Here is a 27,840-nt window from a genome sequence, read left to right as displayed (position 1 = left end):
TAAACATATGATTGATATTTTGAGGTCTTCTATATATATTGCACAAATTTCTATTTTTGTATTAAAGTTGTTTCTAAATTTTATTTCAGAATAACAAAAATTATCTTTTATAAGTATTCCTACGCCACCAAATCCATCTGCTCTACTTTTATTTATAAAATTATAGTTATTTAATCTAAAACTTTGGTTAGGTGATAACCAAGTTTCATTTAGTGCAATTAAATCAACATTTTGTGTTTGATTTATATGATTTAAGAGATTTGGTTTATTTTTTATTATAGACTTTGCATTCCACTGTAATATATTAAACTCCTTATTCATTTTGTTGATTTGCATCATCTTGTTGAATAGATCCTAATAAATTTTTTAGTTCATTTTGTGTGTCTTTTATAACCTGCATTTCTGTGACATCTAAATTAAGTTTTTTATATATATTTTCGAATATTATAGGTAGTTTTTGCATTACTATCATTTCTAATTTTTCCTTGTATATCTGAAAGTCTTCTCTGTGAGGATTCGGCAAGATTGAATTATTAATTTTAATTTTGTTTTGAAAATTTTGTGTTTCTTCTATAATAATCGGTGAAATAGCTTTACGCTTTTTTGGTTGTGATTGTGGTCGGGGTACCCAATTTTTATTTGAACTGGTTGGTGTAGATGATATGATATGATTAGATCTTATTCTGTTTATTGTAACAATAAAGTTTCGTTTTGTTAATCCATGAAACCAGCTTTTTTGGATGGTATGTTATTTTGGTGGCCGACATAGTTAAGCCCTGTGACTGATGAATTATATTCTTGCTGCCACAATTGTTTTAAATGTGAAGTAAACTTGGAGGTAAGATCTGTAGATGGAACAATATTGGTGGTTAGATCATATCCTGTGTCAGTGGCTGATTTGGCTAGTGTATCCAGCTTGTTAAGATATGCGTAATTGAATGCAGATTTAAAGTACGGATAGGTAACAAACTCTCAGAATCGTTCGAAATAAGCAGTGGCGAAAGTAATAAGAACAGCACAAATTAAAACAGAATTACTGAGAGTAAATGGGCCAAAATTACTACTAGCATACGCGGACGGCATTGACATTGTGGGAAACACAGTCATCAATGTGAAGGATCAATAAATTGGAGGTAGAGGCAAAGAAAACTGGTTTAAGGGTAAATGAAGAGAAAACCAAATATATGTGTATCAACAGACAAAAGGGACGAGATAGAATAATAGGGCAAAATGTTATGATAGACCCATATAACTTTGAAAGAGTGGAGAGTTTTAAATACCTCGGAGCAACAATAACTGCAGATAACGATATCACGGAAGAGATTAAAGGGAGAATTGAGGTAGCAAACAGATGTATATGTAGCTTCCATAATTAAATCTAGGAGCCTAACACGAGCATCAAAAATCAGGATATAATAAAACAGTGATTAGACCGGTGCTCATGTATGGGTGTGAAAGGTGGACTCTGACCAAAGCAATTGAAAGAAAACTTAGATGTTTTGAGAGAAAAATCCTCAGAAGAATCTTTGGATCTTATCACGACCCCAATAGCAACCAATACAGAATGAGAACAAATGCTGAGATCAAGCAGATGTACAGGGCGAGCGATGAAGTCCAAGAAATTCAATCTCAGCGTCTAAGATGAGCTGGCCATGTCCATAGACTCCCTAATAACCGCCTTGCCAAACTGATCTGGGAGGAAGCCCCCACAGGAAGAAGGCCCTTAGGACGCCCACGAATGCGATGGAGAGACAATATATGGTCAGATTTAAGAACAATGGGGCCACCCATTGACCCAACTATCATGGACGACCGTTCGAGATGGAAGTGAGTTGTGCAGTCAGCCAAGACCCGGCCCGGGTTGAAGTGCTACCAGAAGACGAAGAAGAAGTCTACATTAATAGATCATGCTTTACATTTTTTTTAAATCAATGAAGCAAATGAAGACATCTGTCCTTCAATGATAACATTTTTGAACCACCAGCTATACGCAAATAAGTGCCTCTCCTATGGCAAAGCAGTTTTTGAAACTAAATTGAATGTTTCCTATTTTTTTTTCACATTTATTTTAGATTAGCTTATGCATTATCTTTAGGAATGCTTTAATGCGTGGCTCAGAAATTTGCGTTGTCAGCAAAATTATCTAGTCTGTTACAACAACAACTGTTGACTAAGACCACCGATCAATTGAACTACTGGAAAAGCAAATTAAAAATACAACTGACTTATATTTATATGGGATAAGCCACAGTTTTGGAACCCCATTAATTAACTGACGTTAATGGAAAACAAAATTAGAGTAGTTATAGAAAGTATGATTAAAAGATTTCAAGCACAAAGATGATTGGAAAAAGGAGTCGCTGTTAACAATACTGTTCAATTATTTGCAGGAGACAGTTTTCATGGAAGCTTTTGGCAGTTTGCATATTCCTACTTAAAACGATGAACCCGAGATGAAACTTAAAGGAAAACTACGGGAAATAGGACGTCACAGATCTGCGATGAAAAACCTGTCTTAAATTGAAAGGTCCAATTTGATCATTTTTTGCATATTATGTACTAATTACGATAAATATTGCACCATTCCCTGATTTGAATCACCGTTCTTATCGCAAAATTATTAATACATACTACATTACAGATTCCTGTACAAATTGGTGTAAAAAAGGATGACACTTATGTGGGCGTTAACCGAATGCTGCGATCTAGAATCGCGTATTCCCATGTTTCAAAGTTCTAGCAACAGATGGCGCAATATGTACAGACAAATACAAATATATAAAAAATCTATTTTTTTTCATATTATTTACAGTTTTATTAAAGTAAGCTGTTTGTGACTGCAAAATAACTACTACTTAAAAAATAATAATTCCGTCGTTGATGGGTTAAAATTAGCACATGGATGTGATCAGTTTTTGGTATACTGCTATGCCAAATCATAGATGTTTTAAGATCTATGTAGCAATACAACATTTGTATCATAATAGGAAATAAACGTAAAGTCTTTTTTGTTGGTTTTCGTATCAAAAAACTGTAAAAAATAAGGAATTTGAGATAAAAACTTATTTTCTTGCCTTTCGTGAAAAGCTTTAGTTGAAAGTCAATGGAATATAAAAAGTGAAATTGTTTAGAAGACCTCACATAAAGTATGTGGGCTAAACATAACTTTTGAGTAGAAACAAAAGAAAACGTTTAAGCAAAGGATTTTAATAAGTAGTAAAAATAGTCTTGAGATGCAGATCTGAGATTATATCGAACTGTATATGGATCTCGAACAATAATTTTCTTGTAACATTTCTGAAGTCGTAGTGATTTTACTACTCTTCAACTTTCTGTGCCTCTACATCCTTCTAGGTGGGAAATTTATCTATACTACCATCACAATAAAGATTCACTAGAAATGAACAAACCAAGACACGTTGAATGTTATGAGGAGCGCTCCCGAATCATGATTTACAATGTATACACACAACCAAACTTATATGGAATCACCATGTATTTCAAAGCAATATTTATTTCTTTTGAAAAAACTTGTTATTGTTGCGAAGAATAAAGGTTTTTATTGAAAATAAACAAATCGATAAGACAATCAGATAGTATAGCTCGGTACAGTATAGGTTGCTTGAGTTGCAAATTTAACGAAAATAAATAAACTAACTTTTGCGTCCAAAAACGAAAATATGCCTCATGTGGGGTTATAGAACTTACAACGGGGAAAGATATTGGTCTTGTGGAGAAAGTAATGTTCTCAGAGGGACATAGCTGTAGAGCTATGCGTAACACAGGGAGTTCTGTCCAAAACCTATGATAGGCAACCATTTCTCACCTGCAGCTTTAAAGGAAGCTTTTGGAAGCTATAGGTGTAACTTTTTCAGTTGAGACGATAAGAAGAATACTTCGTGCCAAGAAGTATACGGCAGGAGACAGTTATGGGTTCCCGAGTTATCCAGGCAGCCCAAGATTGATCGCCTAAATTGGTGTCTTCACCACCAAAACTGGAACATTGGGACAAAATGTGCTATTTTCAGAAAAAGTCAGGATTGGTGTAATAACAGATGACCCACGAAATCGTGTACTTACAGGTCGAAGAAGACAAGCAAGAACGAAAACTGTCAGATCTGTTCACAAATATACAAGGAGAAGTATATTGTTCTGGAGAAGAATTGTGATCCGTAAAAAAACTCCTTTAATTTTCATCAAATCAGCTTTAACTGCTCACAGGTATGTTGATAACCTGTAGTTAGGCTCTGGAGAGATGCAACAGAAGAAAATTTAATTGTCATGCATGATAATGGACCTCCACATACCATTAGAGCCAGGCCCGGACTGGGCCGCCGGCCCACCGGCCAGCGGGCCGGTGCGCCTTTTGCCTTGGTTAATATCTATCCATTAAAAAAATTAAACGCTGAAAAAAAATTTTTTTGAACCTTTGCACAAAAATGATACAGTTATCATTCCCCTACAAAATGTTTTTACTTGCTTCTAATTTCGCCGTTTGGCACCGAAGGCGCACCATAAACCTACATAATAAAGCCAGTGGGTACAACAAAATACCAGATATCAGATAATCAAATAGCTTAGATACGATACGCGGCGCCCTCGAAGACGATTTTTATTATTGGGGCGCCTTTCGTAGGTTCAATATCCGCTGTTTCTATTGTAATAAATAGCTTAGATGCGTCGCCCTCGAAGACTATGTTTGTGATTCGGGCGCCTTTTGTGGGTATCAATTTCCGCTGTTTCTATTATAAATAGCTTAGATGCAACGAGCGGCGCCCTCGAAGACCATTTTTACGATTGATGCACCTTTCGTGGGTATCAATTTCCACTGTTTATCAAATAATGGATATTTATACCTATGGAAGGCGCCCAAATCGAAAAATGATCTTCGAGGGCGCTGCGCGTCGCGTCTAAGCTATTTGATTATCTGATACCTGATACAAAGAGTGGTGCATCCCACAATTGGACTAAAATATACAGGTGTGGTTTTCAGTGCTCCAAAACTACATTATACATGCAGGGTTGTTGTATCCCAAACTCCTAAATAATGAAGCCAGTGGGTACAATAAAATACAACTGGTATCAGGTATCAGATAATCAAATAGCTTAGATGCGGCGTGCAGCGCCCTCAAAGACCATTTTACGATTCAGGCGTCTTTCATAGGGTCAATATCCGCTGTTTCTAAATAATATAATAAGTAGCTTAGATACGACGCGCGACGCCCTCGAAGATTATTTTTATGATTCAGGCGCCTTTCGTGGGTATCAATTTCCGCTGTTTCTATTATAAAAAATAGCTTAGATGCAACGAGCGGCGCCCTCGAAGACCATTTTTACGATTGGGGCACCTTTCGTGGGGATCAATTTCCGCTGTTTATCAAATAACGCACTACGCGTCGCATCTAAGCTATTTGGTTATCTGATACCTGATCTCTCGATCAACTCCTTCACATCCTCGCATATCGGACCAATCAAGCCAAGAGTATCCACAAAAGCTTCCTGATTTCTCTGATTTCTTCTCACATTTATTTAAAGGAACTGCGTATTAGATGGTTCTTATCTTTCTAACTTACTTACCCATACGCTGTCTGATTCCTGGTCTTAGGTGTTTTCACCCACCCTTTTCTCATCGCTTGTGGCAGGGTGTCTCTTGAGGCCCCGCTTTTCCAATATCAGTTTTTTACACTCCGGGCACTGTAAGCTGTCGGCACTGTGACCGGATTCTTTAAAAGTGAGGGAAACAGTCGTATCATTACTGCACTCTCGTGACTGGTGCCCCCTCCTTACCACACCTGTAGTAAGAGTCCTCCCTGTTTTTTCTCTTGCAGTCCATTTTACTATGCCTGAAATGCAGGCATCTAAAGCACCCCTGGACACGCAGTCTCTCTCGTATCTTGCATGAGTTCCAGCCAATAGGTATATGTTCTGTTTCCAGTGCCTTCTTGGCTGCGATACGTGTCAGTCTAACCGTGACGTTTGTGTTCTCTATTTCCCTTATACAGACGAGTTTGACGTCTCAGGCTCCATGCTGTCGGTATACCTCCGAACTTGTCTCAGGATTTCTACCTTGGGACTCCTCCGTCTATATCAAATAGGTACACCTGGACCTGATAGCCCCGGACAACCTCTATTGCATTTCCCTCCGTGCGGGCCACGATAGTCTTCTTCAGGCGCTCGGTCTGTTCTTTCCCTGTCACTTCGAGTATGAGGTCCCCTCTTATGCCTTCTTTAGTGCTTTTAACGCTAACCCCTTCTTCCTCGTATCTATGCTATCCTTGATTTGATTGAGCAACTCGGCGTAGGATTGTCTGCCTCCCTTCATGATCACCTTCTACGCCTCCACTCTCCTTTCCCCGAGTTTATATTCCTCCAGCGCGAGGTGGAGGCCACACCCATAAAGGTGAGTTCCAGGAGCTTCCTGAGGTTGCTACCTCTGTAGCCCCCACTACTTTTAGGTGGGCCTCTCAGGTCTCCATGTCTTCCCTCAATTTATAAATAATTGCCAGTAGTCTCTCGTCCCCGTCCATTTCCGTTACCCTTGTCTCTACGGGGGACCATGAAAATACTCTGACGGTTTCCTCGGTTCTCTTCCTTCTGACTCTTCCTTGTAATTGTAGTCATAGTATTAAATTGGAGGTACTCCACCTCTCCTGGTGTGGTTGGACCTCCTGCACATATTCCCAGTTCATGTTTTTCCCTTATCAGTTCGTGGAACCTTTCTTCCTCACCGAAAAGTCCATGTTCCATGACTACTACTAAGTCGCCTGCAAGTTTATTCCCTCTTCCCGGTTTAGCGACCTTATAGTGATCCTCTTCCAATTCGACTTTATAATGTCCTTTATTTTTTCAAAGCCCCTTTCCCCCGAGTTCAGAACCGTTGCGATCATTTTTATCTCTCCTTCACTAAGATTTTCGGGGAAGAACTCCATCTGTGTGGACACTCGTACAGTCTCCCTAGTCGTTTTTTTCCTCACCGGTGTTCTACACTATTCTATTTCGTTTCTTAATGCTGCCGAGGTCGACTTGTCTGAAAGTAACCTCCATGTCTTCGGTGACTGTCTTAAGGTTTTGTACCTCACTCTTGATCTCGACATTAATGTTTGCTTGGTCGGACATTAGTTTCACTAAATTATTTGTAACGCTGGTAAGTTTTCGAGCTCGTAAGTCCGAGCTCTCCTCCTTCTCTCTAAGTCTCTAGGTGTTTTCTCTCTAGGTGTTTCTTGATCAGGTCGCTACCCCTGACTGGAGATCTTCCAACAGATCTTCTTCCGAAGACCATAGTCTCCTTCTTTCTCTTCGCTGAATACTTTCCCTTTGTTCCCTTTACTACAATGAAGACCTTATCATCTCATTCATAGCTTGTTCCAGCTCCACCATCACTGGTGACAGTGGTGACTCGCTCCATTATCCCTTCGTTTTGTTGTTTCCCTTTTTCCTTCATGATTAAATACTTATCCATATAGTTTCCACGAGTAGGGGCGAATTATATTGTCTGACGAGGCAGTGCGCCCTTGCCAACGCTAAGGCTTGAATTACAAAGGAGTTTCACCAGTTCTCTGGTGAATCTTAATATAATTTACTATTCTCAATAAAAATAGGATTTTATGGATTTAAATTAAAATTATTAATTTTGATTTACTTTACACGCATTAGGATTTTAAAAACGTTTGATGTCAAAGCTTAAGAGGGAGGTCTGGCGCCATTGTTTAAATATTAGGTTGGCGCCTTTTTTATAATTTGGGCTGGCGCCTTTTTTATAATTTGGGTTGGCGCCTTTTTTATGAGCCAGTCCGGCCCTGATTAGAGCGACTAGAGACATCATTGAAGCAGAAGGTATCCCTTGTTTGGAGTGGAGTGCTTGATCACCCGAGCTTAACTCTATACAGTATTTGTGGGATATGCTTAAAAGAAAAATTAGAGCTCGCCGGGATAATCCACAAAACACCGCACGGCTAGTATAAGCTGCTCTTGAAGAATGGAGCAACCTAGCACAACAAAATGTTGAAATTTGATTAGGGAGCGTGCCCACGCAAACTGAAGCTTACATAGGACTAGAGGTGATAACACTGACTACCAAAAAAATAAAATAAAATAAAAACAATTTAAACATTATTAGTTTTGCATTGAAATTTTTTATTCTTTTGACTAAAACAAATAGTTTCAATTTGTTTGTTAAATACTTTATTGTTTTATTTAATTATTATGTACATATTTGTTATTAAATTGCTTTAAAATAAATATTGTTTGACTTTGTGTGTTCGTTTTTTTAAATTCGCACGAAATAATAAGAAATATCATATGATTCCATATAAGTTTGGTTGTGTGTACATATACAGGGCCGCCGCTACCATGTGTGCTAAGTGTGCATCGCACACGGGCGGCTAACAATAGGGGCGGCCAAAAGCAGGCAACTGAGATAATACTTTTTTTAAAACGAAAATAAATTCAAATAATTAAATAACCACAGTGCTACGTATGTGATATTGTGCTCAGTGTTCGCCACATTTTACTGGATTGTCCTCTCTATTGCATGGAGAGACTTCAATATAAACTACAAGACACCTTACAAGCAATATTAAGTGACGGAACTGATATGAACAATTTGACATCATACTTGTATTCTATAAATGTACTAAATAAATTGTAAACCTTTTAATTGTATTGCGCCAATGACCCTTTGAGGTTGAGGCATAAATAAATAAAAAAAAAATTAAATAGTAATGATTCAGATAATTCTGCAAACTATTATTATTACCTGATAATACTAAAATGCGTTTCATTTATCATTTATAGTTCTTTTTTCATTCTAATCTAAACAAAAATATCAGAAAATATTATTTATTATATGCACTGCCCTTTTGCAAGTATAGTCATAAAGCAGTTCCGGGAATACTTTTTCATTCAAAGCGGCTGGCGGCTTTCGGACTTTTAGAAATTTTTCTCGTCCCCATGTGGAGGCGGTCCGCTCAAGTAAAATACCTCCACAGCTTCTCCTGATTATCGTAAATGGCAACAAATTGGAGCAGCTGTCCGCTCTCCTCTAGCCAAGCTCCTAACCTGTTCCTGTGTGATAGTTAATACTCCCAACTATCATACGACATCCAACCCTACCCATCATAGGTACACGTCCCGATACCTAAACCTATACCCGAGGAGAAAACCTCTGAAACCAGTGGAGGACACCACTGAAAACAAACGGATATGCATAGGGATGACACCTATGTATCATCCTAATATACCGCCACCCCAACCTCAAGGTGTAACACTCTCATGCCGAAGGGGTGATGGCCCAGGGGTAACATAGTGGGTTACACGCGATGCCTAAGGGAGATGGCGAACCCGAGCGGAAAATAGCCTTGGAAGGGCAAGGGCGCACTGCCCCACTGAACCGATCAGCACGACTCAACTCGTGGAAAGAAAAATGGGACAATTAAAAAGAAAAACAATAAAGGCAGAAGAGAGAGCAGCGGGAGCGAAAGAGAAAACAAAAGAGGGAGGGAAAAAGGAAGGGACTAAACTCGAGGTTAGAAAAGCTGGAGGCGAGAAGTGGAAGAAAAGGAATTAATCGGATCTAGAACCAGTGCAGGGACAAGAGGGAAGGAAGAGAGAAACAGCAAACCAAGAGAGAGGAAGGAAGAGAGAAACAGCAAACCAAGAGAGGGGAAGAAAGAAAGAGAACAGGAAGAGAAAAAGAGGGAGAAGAGACAGACAGACATTTCATTTATTAAAAATAATAGGTGAAAATAGTTTCTATCCTTGTGGAAGCGGTACTCACCGGAAAGACAGCAGACGTTCAGAGACAATTATCGTCTCTTTGGAAAGACAATGAAGTCGACTTTTCAAAGTAACAAGGCATTTACTTAACACATTACTTCTACACATTTTTTAAATACTAGTAAGGTACATTTTTCTAAAGTGTTGAAATTGGAAGAGGGCGGCAAATATTAAGTTGCACACGGGCGGCCAACACCTTAGCTGCGGCCCTGTACATATACATGTGTATACATTATAAAATATGATTTGGGAGTGCTGCTCGCAACATTCAGCGTGTCTTGGTTGGTTTATTTCTAGTGCATCTTTATTGCCATTTTAGTATATCATGTTACACTTTTGTTGCCAGGCTTTATTATTCGTACAACATACCATTCGTCGCAGTTTGGCTTGTGTCTTCTTGTGTATCCGTTTTCAGGATCGTCCTTTGTATTCAAAAATTTTTCATATTTATCTCTTTTGTTTTCTGTTTCTCTCTCTATATCTTTGTCCCACCAATAAGGTAGTCTGCATCTTTATTGCCATTTTAGTATATCATGTTACACTTTTGTTTCCAGGCTTTATTATTCGTACAACATACCATTCGTCGCAGTTTGGCTTGTGTCTTCTTGTGTATCAGTTTTTCAGGATCGTCCTTTGTATTCAAAAATTTTTCATATTTATCTCTTTTGTTTTCTGTTTCTCTCTCTATATCTTTGTCCCACCAATAAGGTAGTCTTCTCTGGTTCTGAATTTGTTATCCAATGGTTTCTGTTACTGCCCTCTTTGGGTACATTTTTATACGATTGTAATGTTCTTTGTTATAATTGAATTGTTTAATTTTGTGGTTCACTCTAGTTCTATATAATTCTCTCACACTTTCTTAGTCTAGGCTCTTTTTGTATCTCTTTTCTGGTAAACATTTACATTTTTAAAAACTAAAAAGTAAACGGCTTATAGAGAAAGCCTATCTGAAATATTATGTCGGCAGTTAATGTGTTAATTTCCTCGACTTGCATACTTACTACGTCTAAGCGCAGTTTGTGGGTTATTTTAATTTAAGTATAGTATCGTTTGTGTAGCTATTCTGAAGACTTAATCGATACAACAAAAATATTATGATATAGCAAATAATTAAAAAACACGTTACTGTCAAAGATAAAAAGTTCAATTCAGGAAAGTTCTGGCCTGGTTGTGGTGATACTAAATTTTATATTCTGGTAATAAAGGTTATAGTTTGAAATCATGAGCGTTTCTATGGGGTTATCAAATGCTAGCGATACAATAACTCTGGAGTTGTAATTTCCGCCGTTAGAAAAGGGCAGTCCTTGCCTTGCGAAGAGGTAGAGAGGAGGAATTCGCGTAGAAAGAGAAGCGTCGACGAAAAATAAAAAGCCGAGTCTGGGAAAATAAACATTGAAATCGAAGTTTCTAAAAGAGACTAAAATAATGCGGGTTTGGCTGTAAAATAATATTTTTTAATATGTTAAAAATAGATGAAAGTCATTGATATAAAATGGATTTTATGTTTCGTGGATTTTCTCGAGAGATACTGAAAAAAAACATAGAATGTGCTTTAGGAAAACAAGAAGTACAGTACAAAATCGATAAAGATGAAATCTGCAACTCGAATGTACGGCAAAAGTGTATTGATTTTCAAGTAAGTACCACGAATTAGCTACTCAGTGTAATATAGGTACGAGTATAATAAAAACGTATCCAGTGATGCATTAATGAGCGACATGTGGATGATACATGAATTTCCAGTTTGATGTACCACTTGGGCTACAAATTTAACAGGGTAGCATGCGGAATTTCTCGCTCCACATCGCATGCGCTGTGTCACATGAGCTGATAGCATGCGTCTTGGTGCAATTACATTTATAGTTATATGTAAGTTCAATTTTATGTGTCACGTATTTACAAATAGTGGCGGCTGTTGCGTATTTTTTTTTAATTTGGAATTATGGAATGAAAACCATTGTGTGTGAGCTGTGAGCAGCATTCACGCACATTGGCTTTATCATGTTTTTGAGGTCGATAAACAAGACTCTTAAATTATTGTTGCTCTAAAAGTTGGGAAAAAATTATGAAAAATTACTTTAAAAAGAAAATGTGAAAAAAAGTTTATAGGTTTAATGCGCTTTAGATATACAATGGGGGAAGTACATGGCTTTACCACAGAGGAATAGAAAAATGTCGATAAGTACGCAGATTTATTACTGTTTCGGGAAGATTCCTAATTTGTGATCAATTTAAATTTTCCATTAATAGCTGTAACATATAGGTGTGTTTCAAAATTTTCTTGAATCTTAAAAATACGAATGACAGAGAAAAAAATTAATCCTAACAACATTAACTGTTTTAATTTCATACTATATTCAATACAATAGTATAAAATGGTGTTAATGTTAGAAGATGGGCCTGGATATTTATAACCACAGTAGAACCCCGCAAATCCGAACTTTCGGCAAATCCGAACCAACGGAAAGTGAAAAAAATTAAAAAATTCAAGACAAAAAATTAAAAACATGTTTATTATACAGAGTAAGACCAGAAAATTGGACAATGTAGGATTAATAGGACTTTGACATTTAAAATTTCTTAAAAATAAATATTATACTTAAATATTATTAGTGTTTATAAAGTTTAAAAATAAACTGTTGGTTCTTGAGTCAACTTGAGTCCAAAAATATTGACCACACTCTTGCGAGAACGTTTGGCTACTCAACATCAACGACAATGGAAGCTTTGAACTACTAGTTAGTTAGGCTAACTTTCGGATAATCTGAACTTTTCAGAATCCGAATAGGCTGTCCCCCCAATTAGTTCGGATTTGCGGGGTTCTACTGCATAAATCAATTAATTGATTGGACACCTTAAGGAATATTCGCGTGCCAAATATAAAATAAATAATATACAGTGTGGTTAAAAAGTTGTAAGTCGTATTTCAATTTTGTTTTCTACATCGAGCTCTTGCAATCCACATACTTTCAGAATTCAAATTCAAAATTTTACCAGAAAAAACAATTTGGCGAAAATTCAAAGTATACCAATAAATTTAGTTTTTGATCCTCTTTTTAAGTGCAGAATCCATTTTTAAAAAATTTATTGTACAGGGTGTTGTTTTTGGGTCGAAGCATTTTCCAATATTTTTTAATCCGGGCCTAGATTTAAATAACTTAATTGATTAGACACCTTGCTACCATCAGAGATAGCAACATATGCATTCTCTGGTGAAAAACTAAGGTTCCATTTTCGTTGGAATTTTTACGCGCTGGACAGATGGGATGTGAATTGCAAATTATAGAATTCTCTCATCTGCTTTTGCTCGAGCATCCGATTGGCTTGTATTTTTAGAAGCCACGGAGGTGTAACCAGAAAATGGTCCCAATAAAGTTTTTAATTTAATATTATTTTATAATTTATTAAGTTGAAAACTTTGACTTGAATTACAGACATTTGTATTTAGAAGATAACTAAAAAATACTTGTGCAAGATACTTACGAATTTGCTTTGTAAACGTCAATTCCTAGAACTTGTAAGACCTGTTGGCATGACTGTACAGGGACATTGTTGAAAAAGTTAGTAATTAGGTCTGGCAGTGACACTAACATATCCGTCCATATGTTGGGCTTCATGTTAATACACGGAATCATCTTCCCCTCAACTAAAGCCTTTTGGACCTTGTATGGAATGTTATTAGTACCGGCTGTAGGAGCATCCGATAATTGGATAGGTTTACCACTATTGTTCCTATTTATGGACCTGCCATTTGTAAGGGCTTCCCTTTGTTCCGCTGAATGGGCTACTGGGGTCCGAGATGATTGGTGCGCGGGTTGTTGGTTCACCATTTGGGTTGAAGTACTATTTACACCGTAGTTATTCTGAAGGTCTCTGGAAGTACAAGTATATATTATTAGGTATGTACTTTAAAAATATAAACTTTCAAAAATATACATTTTTTTGAAATATCCGTTTAATACATGCTGCATATTAAGAACTGCAACCATCAGAGATTGATAAATTGCCGCAAGAGCGATTGATAAATTGCCGCAAGAGCAATTGATGATCCCAGTACCAAACGGAATGGTCCCATAACTCATTGCGGGTTTAAAACTATTTAACACGTTCGCTACCAAGGGGGTATTTAAGTTTCGTCCTCTTTGACTTAGACCATCTATTTAAACTGCCAATGTTTCGCATAGATGTGGCTCATAGGAGTCGCTTGGTAGCAAACGTGTTAGAGCGTTTGAAGCAATTATTTCTCACGTTATAGATATTTGATAAAAATTATACAGTATGTCCCTGTAAGTTGTATCCTATGGAAAACTTTTTTATTATTAATTTTACGAAAAAAAGTTATTCTTCATAAAAAGCTCTGCATGGTCCAAAACCTAAGATTTAACCATCAAATATCAAATTGTTTGAATATTATACGAGGTATGTCAAAAAGTTTGAATTTCACTCAAGAGTAAAGTAGCTTTATTTTTCACAATATTGAAAATTGCTATTATGAAAAGTTGTTTGGAATTAAAATCTGTATTCTAATATGCAATTACATCCTTCTAATTGAAAAAATTTTTTTTGAAAAATTATGGATAACTAACATTATTTTCAGTTATTTCAATTCTGAAAACTCTTTTATTATTAATTTTACGAAAAAAAGTGATTCTTAATAAAAAGTTCTGGATGGTCTAAAACCTAAAATACAACCATCTTATATCAAATTATCAATTTTATACGAGTTATGTCAAAAAGATAAATTTAGATTAAAAGTAAAGTACCTTTATAGTTCAGAATATTTCAATTAGAAGGATGTAATGACATACTGAAACATAGTTTTTAATTCTAAATAACTTTTCATAATAACAATTTTCGATATTGTAAAAAATAAACGTATTTTACTCTTGAGCGAAATTCATATTTTTTGACATACCTCGTATAAAATTGATAAAATTTGACATAAGATGGTTCTATTTTAGGTTTTAGACCATGCAGAACTTTTTATTAAGAATCACTTTTTTTCGTAAAATTAATAATAAAAGAGTTATCTGAACTGAAATAACTGAAAATAATGTTGGTTATCCATAATTTTTCAAAAAAAAAATTTCAATTAGAAGGATGTAATTGCATACTAGAATACAGTTTTTAATTCCAAACAACTTTTTATAATAGCAATTTTCAATATCGTGAAAAATAAAGCTACTTTACTCTTGAGTGAAATTCAAACTTTTTGACATACCTCGTATAACATTAAAAAAATTTGATAATTTGATGGTTAAATCTTAGGTTTGGGACCATGCAGAGCTTTTTATGGACAATAACTTTTTTTGTAAAATTGATATTAAAAAAGTTTTCCTGGATACAACTTACAGGGACATACTGTATATGTATTTAAACAAAATGCTAACAATATTGGTCAGAGTATTTATTATGTCAAAACAGTTGAAAAAGTTATTTAATTTGAACCACGGAAAAATATGATCAAATAAATTTAATCATTTTGTCAAGACATGCCACAATTATTAGTTCTGAATTAGAGTACAAAATATAAAAATTATAACGCCTCAAGTTTACTGGTACACTTGTCTAGCTTTAGCTGATTTATCTATTGATTGATTGATTTGCTCTATTATGTCGAGTAGTAGCCATACAGATGCACATTGTAATGAAAGTGGAGAGAGAATACTCTCTTTGACTGCTTAAAAAATTAACACATTGTAGATGTTGCACCTAGTCAAAGCACGTCAATGTAAACTAAATACTGCGGAATTTTAACACTATTATAGCCTAGGACAGCGGACAACGGTTCTCAATCTGTGGTACATGTACCCCTGGTGGTACATATGTATCATTATTTGCGGTGGTACACCGTATTATAGTTAATTAGATTATCTAGCAGTTAGACGGTACCAAAAATAATAAAAAGGATTTTGTGGTACATTACTCAAAAATATTGAGAACCACTGACTTAGGAGATTAGTTGATATAACCATTAAAATTTTGGGTGATTCATAACGAATCTGTTAATATTATTGCCAGAACAGTGAATATAACAAACCCAAAGTAAAATCATGAATCATCTCATGTTTTATTGAGTATACTCATCCACCTCGTGTTTTATTGAGTATAGAAAACAACAAAGGAAACGCCTCAACACTAATAGTATGTAATTATGTTATGAAAGAAATGAGTGAAAAGCTAATGTATAAAGGCGGGTATACATATGCGCTCTGCTCGGTGTGCGAGCCGCTCGCGCGCAGCATATTTGTTGGATTAGTACGTGTTTTCAAGTGGCACACAAACGGCTCGCACACGGCGCACCACGATCTAACTTCTGTCGGCTTTTCAACAAATGCTTTGATGGTTCGCAATACGTATTTGGACGGGTTTGCGAGTGGTTTGTTGGTTTTGGGGCGCCTGAGTTGAATATTTGTTAGTAATGGAGTGGTCGGAAGGAAATATCAAACTTATTGATATTTACCGTGGAAAATGAAAATAAGATGATGACATTGAATATATTTAAACATGTTAGCTTGCAACCCCCAACTTGCAACCATCTTGCAACCAACTTGCAACCAACTTGCAACTCAACTTGCAACCAATCGGAATGAAACCAAACACTTCTCGATGAGAATAGGAAAAGCTACTCCCGACGTCGGCCGATATCGAATCTGATCTGATCGGAGAAAAACGGATCCAATGTAGGCACCCACATTTAATACTAATTATCTACAATTTCTAAATGTTCGTAAGTTTCCTCTGGATCGCGGAAGGTTCGTCAAAATGAAAAATTTTAACGAACATTAACCGCGCCACGATCGCGCGGCACTCACACGGCGCGCGTTCGTGGCGCAACGCGTTCGTTTAAATGTATGTCTTCTTTCGTACTCATTTATTATAGGTATTAACATGTTGAGTAAAGCTGTTCAGAGACGGAAAACAAGTACATATAGGTATAATTCGACATTTTAAGATATAAATTCTGCCCTTTAGATGCTTGCGGATGGCTTTGATATGAGGATGGTGATAGTTTTTTTATAAGAAGCTTTTAGTCATGTTGATTTTAGTGAAACCCAGTCGCTGATGCTTGGTTCATAGCAACATTTGACACATAAATGTTTCGACAGAAACCTATCGCGACTGGGTGCTCCTTACCTAATACATGTCACGGAATCTTTATTCTGGAATGTCAGTTATCTCGGTTCTCTTTGTAGCGTCTTCTTCTATTGGATGGAAAATGATCGGATGCGTCTTCTCTACAAAAATAAAATGCTACCCTTTAGCCGCTTGCGGATGGCTTTGCGAGATGGTAGTTTAGAAGAAACTTTTAGTTTTTGAATGTAATTGTTTAAAAAAATTGTAAAAAAATTTAGCGTTATTTTTAGGGCCACTTTTATTGGAAAACAGGAATAGATCTATTTTCTTTTTTACAAAAAATTGTTGAAAGTAATCGGTAATATTGATAACATTTATGTAAGCAAAACGAGCTATCCTATATAAATTTTCTTTCCTGTCGTTTTATTTTGTTTTACTATTTATTTAATCAGACCAAAATTTATGAAATATCTTTTAATTTTTGTTTTTTTTACAATATTGAAATTACTGTTAATAAATATATTATACAATGAAAATATTCAGAGTCTTTCTATTTGAGTATGTTGTATCATAAGATCATCTAGAATGACATTGACGTAATTATTGGTAATATTGATGACGTAACTCCTTCGAGAAAAGTGCAGCTTAATAATTAATTTTTTTTTATTTTGGTTCGTTGCATATATACAGGCTGTGGCAGATAAAGGGCCTATTAGAAATATCTCGAGAACTAAAGACAAGAAAACCATGAAAATTGTTATACAGGGGTTTTGAGGTGTGAACTATTTAATGAAAATATTTTGGTGTCTTTGCTACTTCCGGTTATACCGGAAGTTGATTGTAACTTCGTTTTTTTAAATGGGTCACCTTGTATATTTTTACATTTTTGGATTCTCCTCGATTTTTTCTTTCTTTAAATATAAGGTTCTGTAATATTATACAGGGTAGGTTAAAAGATAATTACGTTTTCTTATTAATTTCGTAGCAATATTCACACCCTGTAGGCTTGTAGTAGTTTGACATAATAAACTCTATTTATGTTCAAATGATTTTTAATATAGTCTACTATTGTTAGGAATTATTGGTATAGTTAAATTTTTCGTTTTAGTATACAGGGTTGGTCGAAACTCGGAATGAGTATTTTCTGAGTTTTCTTAAATGGAACACCCTGTATTTTAGTATTGTAATGAAATGTTCTTTTATGGTACATTTTAATTACTTAAGCACTCCCTATACCTAACTGCTTTAATTTGTGAGTTATTGGTAATTCAAGCAAAACATTAATTGCAACACAAAATATGTGAAATTGTATTAGGTTGGCTATGAAAATATTCAATCACAAATAATTTTTTGGAAATAAATACATATTAATCTAGAATGATACTTAAAATTGCCAATAATGGTTGAACTGTCAAAATACCATCGAAGTTAAGATTGTTGGTGCGATTAACAATTAAGCACAAATTAAAGCAGTTACCATTAAAGCAAAAAAGTACCATGAAATATCATTTCATTACAATACTAAAATATAGGGTGTTCCATTTAAGAAAACTCAGGAAATACTCATTCCGAGTTTAGATCCACCCTGTATACTAAAATTAAAAATTTAGCTATACTAATAATTGTTAACAATAGTAGACTATATTAAAAATCATTTGAACGTAAATAGAGTTTATTATGTCAAATTACTACAATCCTACAGGGTGTGAATTTTGCTACGAAATTAATAAGCAAACGTAATTATCTTTTAACCTACCCTGTATAATGTTACAAAACATTATATTTTAAGAAAGAAGAAATCGAGGAGAATCCAAAAATGTCAAAATATACAGGGTATCCCATTTAAAAAAACGAAGTTATAAGCAACTTCCGGTATAACCGGAAGTACCAAGTAGATGAAAATATTTTCATTAAATGGATCAGTCTTCAAAACCTCATTATTCCAATTTTCATAATTCAGTTACCTTTAGTTCTCGAGATATTTCTAATAGGCCCTTTATCTGCCTCACCCTATATACATTCGTATATTTGCAAACAAAAATCGTCCTAAAAATACTACTAATAAACATTTTACATGGTTAATTTAACGTAAAATGTAATAACAAAAATCATATTAATTTGTAATGTACGCAAAGAGTACCTACCTACATAATTAGAAGAAAAAAAAAAACGTTGAAATCCATCAACAAGAACCATATATAATATAGTGTATAGTTCGACTTGAAGTTGATACATATTAACTTAACTTTGTTTCTAATTATCGTAAAACAACTTTATTTTAACTTGTGGAAAAGGGCATACAAATGGTTTATAAGCAAAAATTGCAAAATTTAATTGGAAAAAAAGCATTCACATTGTTTATAAGCAAAAATTGCAATGTTTCTGCAATTAAATTTTGCAATGTTTAAAATGTTTTTGTGTTCACGTATTTAAAATTCTTTTGTTAGAAAACTCACTTATGGTACGTGTAGAATCATTGTAAGTTCATTTTTTTATGATTTGTTATTGCGAATAAAGTTGTTTGTGATGGAATACATTAGTAATTGATTAATCATTCTTAGTAATCATTCTTACTAGTTGTTCCGTCTCCTTGCATTTTAGTTAATTTTTGTTTCGATTTTATTTTACATGTAGATGCATATCAGAACATTCCTAATAGACGGAGAGGCAGCGCTGAAAAATCTATTTGAATTTACTAAAGCTAGATTTTTCACAGTTGATTACTGTGGGTGTGTGTGTACAGAAACATACTGCGGTCGGTCAAGCGAAACGTAGAACAGGGGTTACTGAGGGGGTATCAAAGTTGCTTTCCTACGAAGGTAATTATTTCCATTTACTAATGCTGAAAATCAGTACACACATTCTAAATTAAATATAAATAAAAGTTATTATAGTCGGTCAGCTGTATGACGGGACAGAGCCGGTCGGTCGGCCCCAATAGTCGATTGAGGAAATGAAGCATTTTGGCTCGCAATTTTTTCATCCAGCATGGATTTACTTGAAATTTTCACAGAAGTTAGGGAATAGTCCAAGGATCATTTTCTATATCATGTCGCTATCATACGCTAAAACCTTGGGGGTGGTTGCCACCCCATCTCGGGGGTGGGAATTTTTTATTACATTTTAACCATGTAATTCGATGGAAAAAGTAATTCTAAGAAAAAAATGTTTTTTACATTTTCTTCGTAAAACTAATATTTTTCGAGTTATTCGCGCTTGAAAATAACAGTTTTTCGACGAAAAAATCGACTTTTTTAGAGGGTTTTTTGAGAATACCTCGAAAAATATTCTATATATTTTTGGCGATAAAAAGTTTCTTCAAAAATGATTTTGTAGCATTTTTAAAGAGCTATAAGACTGTGTAAATTAAATTCCGTAAGATCCCTTAGTTTTTAATTGGGGCTGGTTTAAAGGGCTCGAACAAGGGGTGTTTGCTGGTAAATAGAGGTTTTAAACATCTATATCTGGCTAACTATTCACTGTGATGAAAATCTAAGCACAGGGTAATTTTAGTCATTAAACAAGCTATAATTTAGTCGTTTACAATTTTTTTCGGATCTTCAGTATTTTCGGAGATATTTTGAAGTAAAAGGTGAAAAATACCAAATTGCAAAAAATCAATTTTTTATAAACTCCAATTTTTCCAAAATTAGACATTTTAAATGTGTCAAACTCCTTGAGTGTATTGACAGTATAAATATAAAAGGAACTGCAGAAAGGTGAAGACCAATTTTGAATTAGGAAGGTAGTTAGGGGGTTGCTTTCACTGATTTTTTCGTAGAGAAAAGCAGGTACTGACATCTTTTTTTATTATAAGTCGCTTAATTTTCATGCTAAAAACTTTTTATTTTTTTTTTGAAAGGTCCAATTGTATACTTGAAAAAAGATTATTTAAGTTTTCCTCAAAAAATGCAAATTTTTCCCATTATTTGGCTTTGAATATTTCAAATTATGCATTTGACGAAAAAAGCTAACTTTTAACATGCCGCATCTCGGTTTGTATTGGTCTTAAAGATATTATAGTAAAATAATTTGGTTTGTCTTACTATAAGATACAATTTTGATATCTACAGTTTTTTTGATTAAATGCATATTTTTCGAGGTATTCTCAAAAACCCCTCTAAAAAAGTCGATTTTTTCGTCGAAAAACTGTTATATTCAAGCGCGAATAACTCGAAAAATATTAGTTTTACGAAGAAAATGTAAAAAACATTGTTTTCTTAGAATCACTTTTTCCATCGAATTGCATGGTTAAAATGTAATAAAAAATTCCCACCCCCGAGATGGGGTGGCAACCACCCCCAAGGTTTTAGCGTATGATAGCGGCATGATATATAAACTGATCCTTGGACTATTCGCTACCTTCTGTGAAAATTTCAAGTAAATCCATGCTGGACGAAAAAATTGCGAGCCAAAATGCTTCATTTCCTCAATCGACTATTGGGGCCGACCGACCGGCTCTGTCCCGTCATACAGCTGACCGACCATAATAACTTTTATTTATATTTAATTTAGAATGTGTCTACTGATTTTCAGCCTTAGTAAATGGAAATAATTACCTTTGTAGAAAAGCAACTTTGATACCCCCTCAGTAACCCCTGTTCTACGTTTCGCTTGACCGACCGCAGTATGTTTCTCTACACACTCACGGTAATCAACTGTGAAAAATCTAGCTTTAGTAAATTCAAATAGATTTTTCAGCGCTGCCTCTTGGTCTATAAAGCTTGGGTAAATTATTTTCCAGAAATATCTTAATAGACTAAAATACATTCATTCTTACCCATAGTTCTGGGTAATATTTGTCAATTGTATTGCTGATTCTCTTTATAAAGTTAGGTATTTGGAAAGTTTGTGTGAGGCAAGCTATGTTGCTGCTTCTTAGAAGGACAGTGATGACGATTTGTTAATTACGTTTTTTTTTTCAAAGTGAAATTTTGTAGAAGAGATAAAGACATTTTTGCTTTTCCCACCACACGGGATTTCTGGTCGAGCGCTTTTTGTAATTTTAGTAAGTAGTAGCGAACAAAACTTTCTGTAAACACTCTAGCAATCAATAAAGAGTTCTATCGAAAAGTGTCGCCGAATATTGTTTTAATTGCTAAAGTAATATTTAATAGCATCGTATATTCACGGTAAACTAATCGTGATACAAACATGGTCCTTCGAGCCGGATATATATGAAGAACTGAGCGTAGTTATTGTTGAGAAATAGAACTTTTTGCTGTATTGCTTTAATCAAAATAAAGTGAAGATTCGAATAGTAGTAGTAGTGCTATAAAACCGTAGTGAAGTGTCTCAAGAATACATTATCGCCTTTTCGTCGGAATTCTCAAGGATTCATCACACATCGTCGTCATATTCCTGTACCATCAGCAACAACGGTCATCACAGCATCAAATCAAATGTGAGCTGTCATCAGTAGAAGTCTCGAAAGTCACTAATTCAAAGTAAGTCATTTGAACCACTCAATTAATCCATTATTTTTACTCTATTCCTTTTACTATTCATAAAAATTAATATCCTCTCTATTTCGAGTTTGCTCAAAGTTAATTAAGTATGAATGTAATAAACTGATCATATAATTTAAATTATTTATTACCGTTTTCTCGTGAGAAATTTTGGATTTTCGGTTATTTGGCTTCATTTTTATTTATATACAGGGTGTCCCAGACTAATTTAGCCAGGCTATATCTCTTAAACGAATAGAGATTTTCGAATGGGACAAAAACTGATCTATTCCATTTGTAATACACTGTAATATGGCGTAGAAAAAATCATCCCCTAAATATTCATCCCTTAGTTACAACCCCTAACTTTAATTTTTTTAATAGCACCCTGTATATTTTTTTATAGTTTTGGATGTGATCTTCGATCGTCTATTCAACACATTTTTTAAAAATAAAATCGGTTCATAAATAATCAAGAAAATATCAGTTTATTTTTGTTAATTGGACGGTATTCTGCAGAAAGGAACCAAACCACAAATATATGTTTTTCCAGTTAACGATCTTATACGTTGTAAAATACCCCGTAGATACTTGTACAGAAAAGAACCAAGCCCTATACGCCATATACCGCCCTCTATGAGCGAAAGAATCAACCAACATTGTCGTTGCAGCATAACAGCGTTCTGCAGAACAGATACATGTGGATTGGTTCCTTTATGCAAATGCACTTAAGTTATTTTGCAGAAGGGAAACAAGTGGATTTTCTTTTAAAACAACTGTTTTCTTGAATTCACGGGACTTCCAGAACAAATTATTAAATCCCAGTAATTTCATATTAACATTTTTTAGATTATACGCCTGATTATGTAACTCAATAATGGAAAATAAATGTTTGTTAACTTTGAATTCACTTAAGTTGTTTTGCAGAAGGGAACCAAGCCACGAAAGTGGATTTTTTTAAAACAACTGTTTTCTTGAATTCACAGTACTTCCAGATTTTGAAATCGAACAAATTGTTAAATTCCAGTAAATTCATATTAACATTTTTTTAGATTATACGCCTGATTATGTAACTCAATAATGGAAAATAAATGTTTGTTAACTTTTAATTCACGTTAAGTTGTTTTGCAGAAGGGAACCAAGCCACAAAAGTATTTTTTTTGTAAACAACCGGTTTTCTTGAATCAAACAGTATGTGTTAAATCAAATCTAATGCATATATTGACGATTTTAATATTAAACCATGATTATTTTTAATAGAGAACTTTAAATTTTATCGTAAAGTTTTTGGCTAATATCTCGGTTTTAACAAAGTGTGGCTTGGATCCTTTCTGCAGAATTCCGTCCAATTGTGTCCCAGACTAATTTATCCAGGCTATATTTCGAATAAAGATTTTTGAATGAGACAAAAACTGATCTATTCCATTTGTAATACACTTTAATATGGTGTAGAAAAAAATCATCCCCTACATATTCATCCCTTAGTTACAGGGTGCTATTAAAAAAAATTAAAGTTAGGGGTTGGAACTAAGGAATAAATATTTAGGGGATGATTTTTTTCTACGCCATATTAAAGTGTATTACAAATGGAATAAATTAGTTTTTGTCCCATTCGAAAATCTTTATTCGTTTAAGAAATATAGCCTGGATAAATTAGTCTGGGACACATAATTATCAAAAATAAACTGATATTTTTCTTGATTACTTACTAACCGATTTTATTTTTAAAAAATGTGTTGAATAGACGATCGAAGACCACATCCAAAACTATAAAAAAATATACAGGGTGCTATTAAAAAAATTAAAGTTGAGGGATATAACTAAGGGATGAATATTTAGGGGATGATTTTTTCTACGCCATATTACAGTGTATTACAAATGGAATAGATCAGTTTTTGTCCCATTCGAAAATCTCTATTCGTTTAAGAGATATAGCCTGGCTAAATTAGTCTGGGACTGGGTATTATAAAAATTTAAAATGACTGAAGAAGTAATTAAAGCCCTTAATGTCAAACGCGGTAATGCCAAGCGATCTTTAACGGTATATGAATTTTTTTTAAATAAATACAATCCTGAAAAAGATTTTCTAAGCTTAGAAAAACGGTATCAGGACATAGAAAAAGTTCGTGAAAATTTTGAAATTGTTCAAACTGAATTAGAAATATTACAGAAAGAATCGGATGAACTTACTAATTATCGTTTAGAATTTGAGGAACAATATTATAAAACATACGCAATCGCTACCAATTTTTTGTCGGATCGGATTACGGAAAAATTAAAATCGTCAACTTTAGATGATACACCGCCAGAACCAATATTTTCTAGCGTTCCTTCATCGTCGTCGTCGGCAGCAAATAATTTTGCAGCAAATTTTCCGGCAGCATATCTTCCAAGCATTCCTTTACCGATTTTCAGTGGCACTATAGACACGTGGATTGGCTTTTTTGATTTATTTAATTCATTAGTTCATGAAGATAATAACATTCCTCCCGTGAGAAAACTATTTTATTTGAAAAGTTGTTTAACAGGAGAAGCTGCGGACATAATATCTTCCATCGAATCGTCTGCTCAAAATTATGATGTCGCGTGGAATTTGTTAAAAGAGCGCTATGACGATCGAAAATTCATTCGTGATAGTTATATCAAATCGCTAATTGACACGCCGTGCATGTCAAAAGAATTTTCGACTCGTGCATTTTTGGATCATATTAAAAAATATTTAAGAGCGTTAAAAAATCTTGGTGAATCCATCGACTCGTGGGATTCTTTTCTCGTCATATTATTAAAATACAAATTCACTAATAGTCTCCGCGAACGATGGGAGGGTAATAGTAACGAATCGCGTAATCCAACAATGAAACAAATGATGTCGTTTTTAAATAGAAAAGCTCAACTCGAAAACACGCGATCTCAGCAATCTTCTATCAAAAATCCTCCACCAAATAAACCAAAATCGTCGAATATGGCTCAGCATTCGCGAAATCAACAAACTTATACTGCAACTACTTCACAAAATAGTTGTATTTTTTGTGACGGTGAGCATTATATAAATTCCTGCCGTGAATTCACATCATTATCGCTTGTTGAACGTTATGAAGTTGCAAAAAAGGGTGGATGGTGGATTAATTGCTTACGCAAAAATCATCGCGTCTTGCAGTGCACCGCTTCCAATTGTCGCGTTTGTCATCAAAAACACAACAGCTTGTTGCATTTCGATAAACCAAAAAGAGCTTCGAATAACAATAAAAATACAACTTCCAATTGTCGCGTTTGTCATCAAAAACACAACAGCTTGTTGCATTTCGATAAACCAAAAAGAGCTTCGAATAACAATAAAAATACAAATACGGATACACCTAGTGCTAGCGTAAATTTGCACGCAAATGTAGCCACGGAAGTACTATTAGCTACCGCAGTGGAAGATATCGTGAACAGTCGCGGAAAAGCCAAAACTTGTCGAGTGTTTTTGGACGCCGTTTCTCAAGCACATTTTATCACCGAAGCCTTGGCTCAATTTTTAAATTTGGATCAAAAACCCGTTAATATCACAGTTTCCGGGGTAGATGATTTATAGACCAAAATAAAAAATTCTGCGCATGCTACAATCAAATCGCGTTTTAGCAAATTTCAAAAAAACTGTTGAATTTTTGATTTTGCCACAGATCAGCAAAACAATGCCGTCGATTCAAATAAATCCTACTGAACTCGAAATACCAAAAAATATCGTGTTAGCTGATCCTGAATTCTGCAAACCCGCAGAAGTAGATGCTCTTTTGGGAGTCAAATTGTTTTACAAACTTCTCAGTGTAGGTCAGATATTGTTGAAAAATCAGCCTAATGCTGTTCTCCAAAAAACCCAACTAGGTTGGATTGTCGCAGGTGAAATAAATCATTCATCTCAATTGCAAAATATTTCGTGTCATCTTTCATTAAATAGTCCAATGTCGGACCTTAATCTAAATCGCTTCCGGGAAATGGAAGAAATTCCAAGCATCAAAGTTTTGTCGCCGGAAGAAAAAGCATGCGAAGAGCATTTCGATTGTCACACTACTCGGGATGTTACTGGTAGATATATCGTAAGGTTGCCATTTAATCACAAGAAATCTAAATTAGGTGATTCATACAATAGCGCGTTAAAACGTTTTTATTCTCTAGAAAATCGTTTTCGTAAAGATCCTGCTCTCCAGCTGGACTATTCTGCCTTTTTGACCGAATATGAGAAATTAACTCACATGTCGTATAAAAATGATGAAAATGACCAACAAATTGGATTTTATCTCCCTCATCACGCAGTATTAAAATAAGATAGTCTCACCACTAAAACTCGCGTAGTTTTTGACGGATCTGCAAAAACGTCAACGGAATATCACTCAATGATGCTTTAATGGTCGGTCCCAAGCTGCAGGATGACTTATTTGTCATTCTTCTTCGTTTTCGTCAACATATATTCGTATTGGCAGCCGACGCAGAGAAAATGTATCGCCAAATTCCCGTACACCCCGATGACGCTATTTATCAAAAAATTTTGTTTCATAAAAACCCACAAGAGCCAATAAAAACGTACATTCTTAATACCGTCACGTACGGTACCGCGCCGGCATCCTATTTAGCAACTCGAACTTTTAAGCAATTAGCTCAAGATGAAGGTTCTGCTCATCCTCTCGCAGCTATCGCATTAAACAGACTTTTACGTCGATGATCTTCTCACTGGTGCAAAGACTCGCGCAGAAGCGTCCGCTCTTAGAGAAGATCTTATCTCATTGTTAAAAAAGGTGGTTTTCTTCTTCGAAAATGGGCATCAAATGATAGCTCCTTAATAGTTGATCAAAATAAACATGCTGAGAGTACTCACATGTCTCTAGATCCTGATGCCACCATCAAGGCATTAGGAATTCAATGGAATTCTCGCGAAGATATTCTATTTTATAGCTCGGGCATTTCAAGTATCGAAACTGTAACGAAACGCTCTATTTTGTCGCAAATCGCAAAATTGTTTGATCCGCTGGGATTGTTGGGCCCAATTACAGTATACGCAAAAATAATTATGCAAATGTGCTGGAAATCGGGAGTAACCTGGGATGAGTCACTTCCGCTCGAAATTTACGATTTGTGGTTGTCATTTCAAGCTCAATTAAAACTTATCGAAAATTTAAGTTTTTCTCGGTTATTACAATACCAAATCCCGTTGATATCCAAATTCATGGAGTTTGTGATGCTAGCGAAAAGGCTTACGGCGCTTGTCTTTATTGTCGTTCTGTTGATGCTGAGGGAAATATTTTTGTGCGATTAATTTGTGCAAAATCTCGCGTAGCACCCCTCAGTTCAATATCATTACCGCGATTAGAGTTATGCGGCGCTCTACTTCTAGCTCGGCTCTATGCGACGCTTCAGCATTCTCTTTTGCTGGAGATCAGCGGTACTTATTTTTGGTCGGACTCAACAATCACTCTTCACTGGATAAATACCCAGTCGTATCTTCTTCGCACATTTGTCGCCAACTGGGTTGCGGAAATACAAAGCCTGACTAGTCGGTGTCATTGGC

General features: G+C 35.0%; 1 protein-coding gene across 2 annotated transcripts in view; it reads right to left on the bottom strand.

The window, feature by feature from the left end:
* LOC114339461 (uncharacterized) overlaps nt 1-27,840 on the bottom strand; it is a 255,414-nt gene that overhangs the window by 23,357 nt on the left and 204,217 nt on the right. For both annotated transcript variants that reach the window (XM_050641520.1, XM_050641521.1), the window contains one exon: nt 13,258-13,647. In XM_050641520.1, coding sequence (XP_050497477.1) covers nt 13,258-13,647 — 390 coding nt within the window. The remainder of the gene's footprint in view (nt 1-13,257; nt 13,648-27,840) is intronic.

This window comes from Diabrotica virgifera, chromosome 10 (assembly GCF_917563875.1).
Source record: "Diabrotica virgifera virgifera chromosome 10, PGI_DIABVI_V3a".
NCBI lineage: Eukaryota > Metazoa > Arthropoda > Insecta > Coleoptera > Chrysomelidae > Diabrotica > Diabrotica virgifera.
The sequence above is the reverse complement of the archived record's forward strand: the minus strand, read 5'-3'. Positions and strand labels throughout refer to the sequence as shown.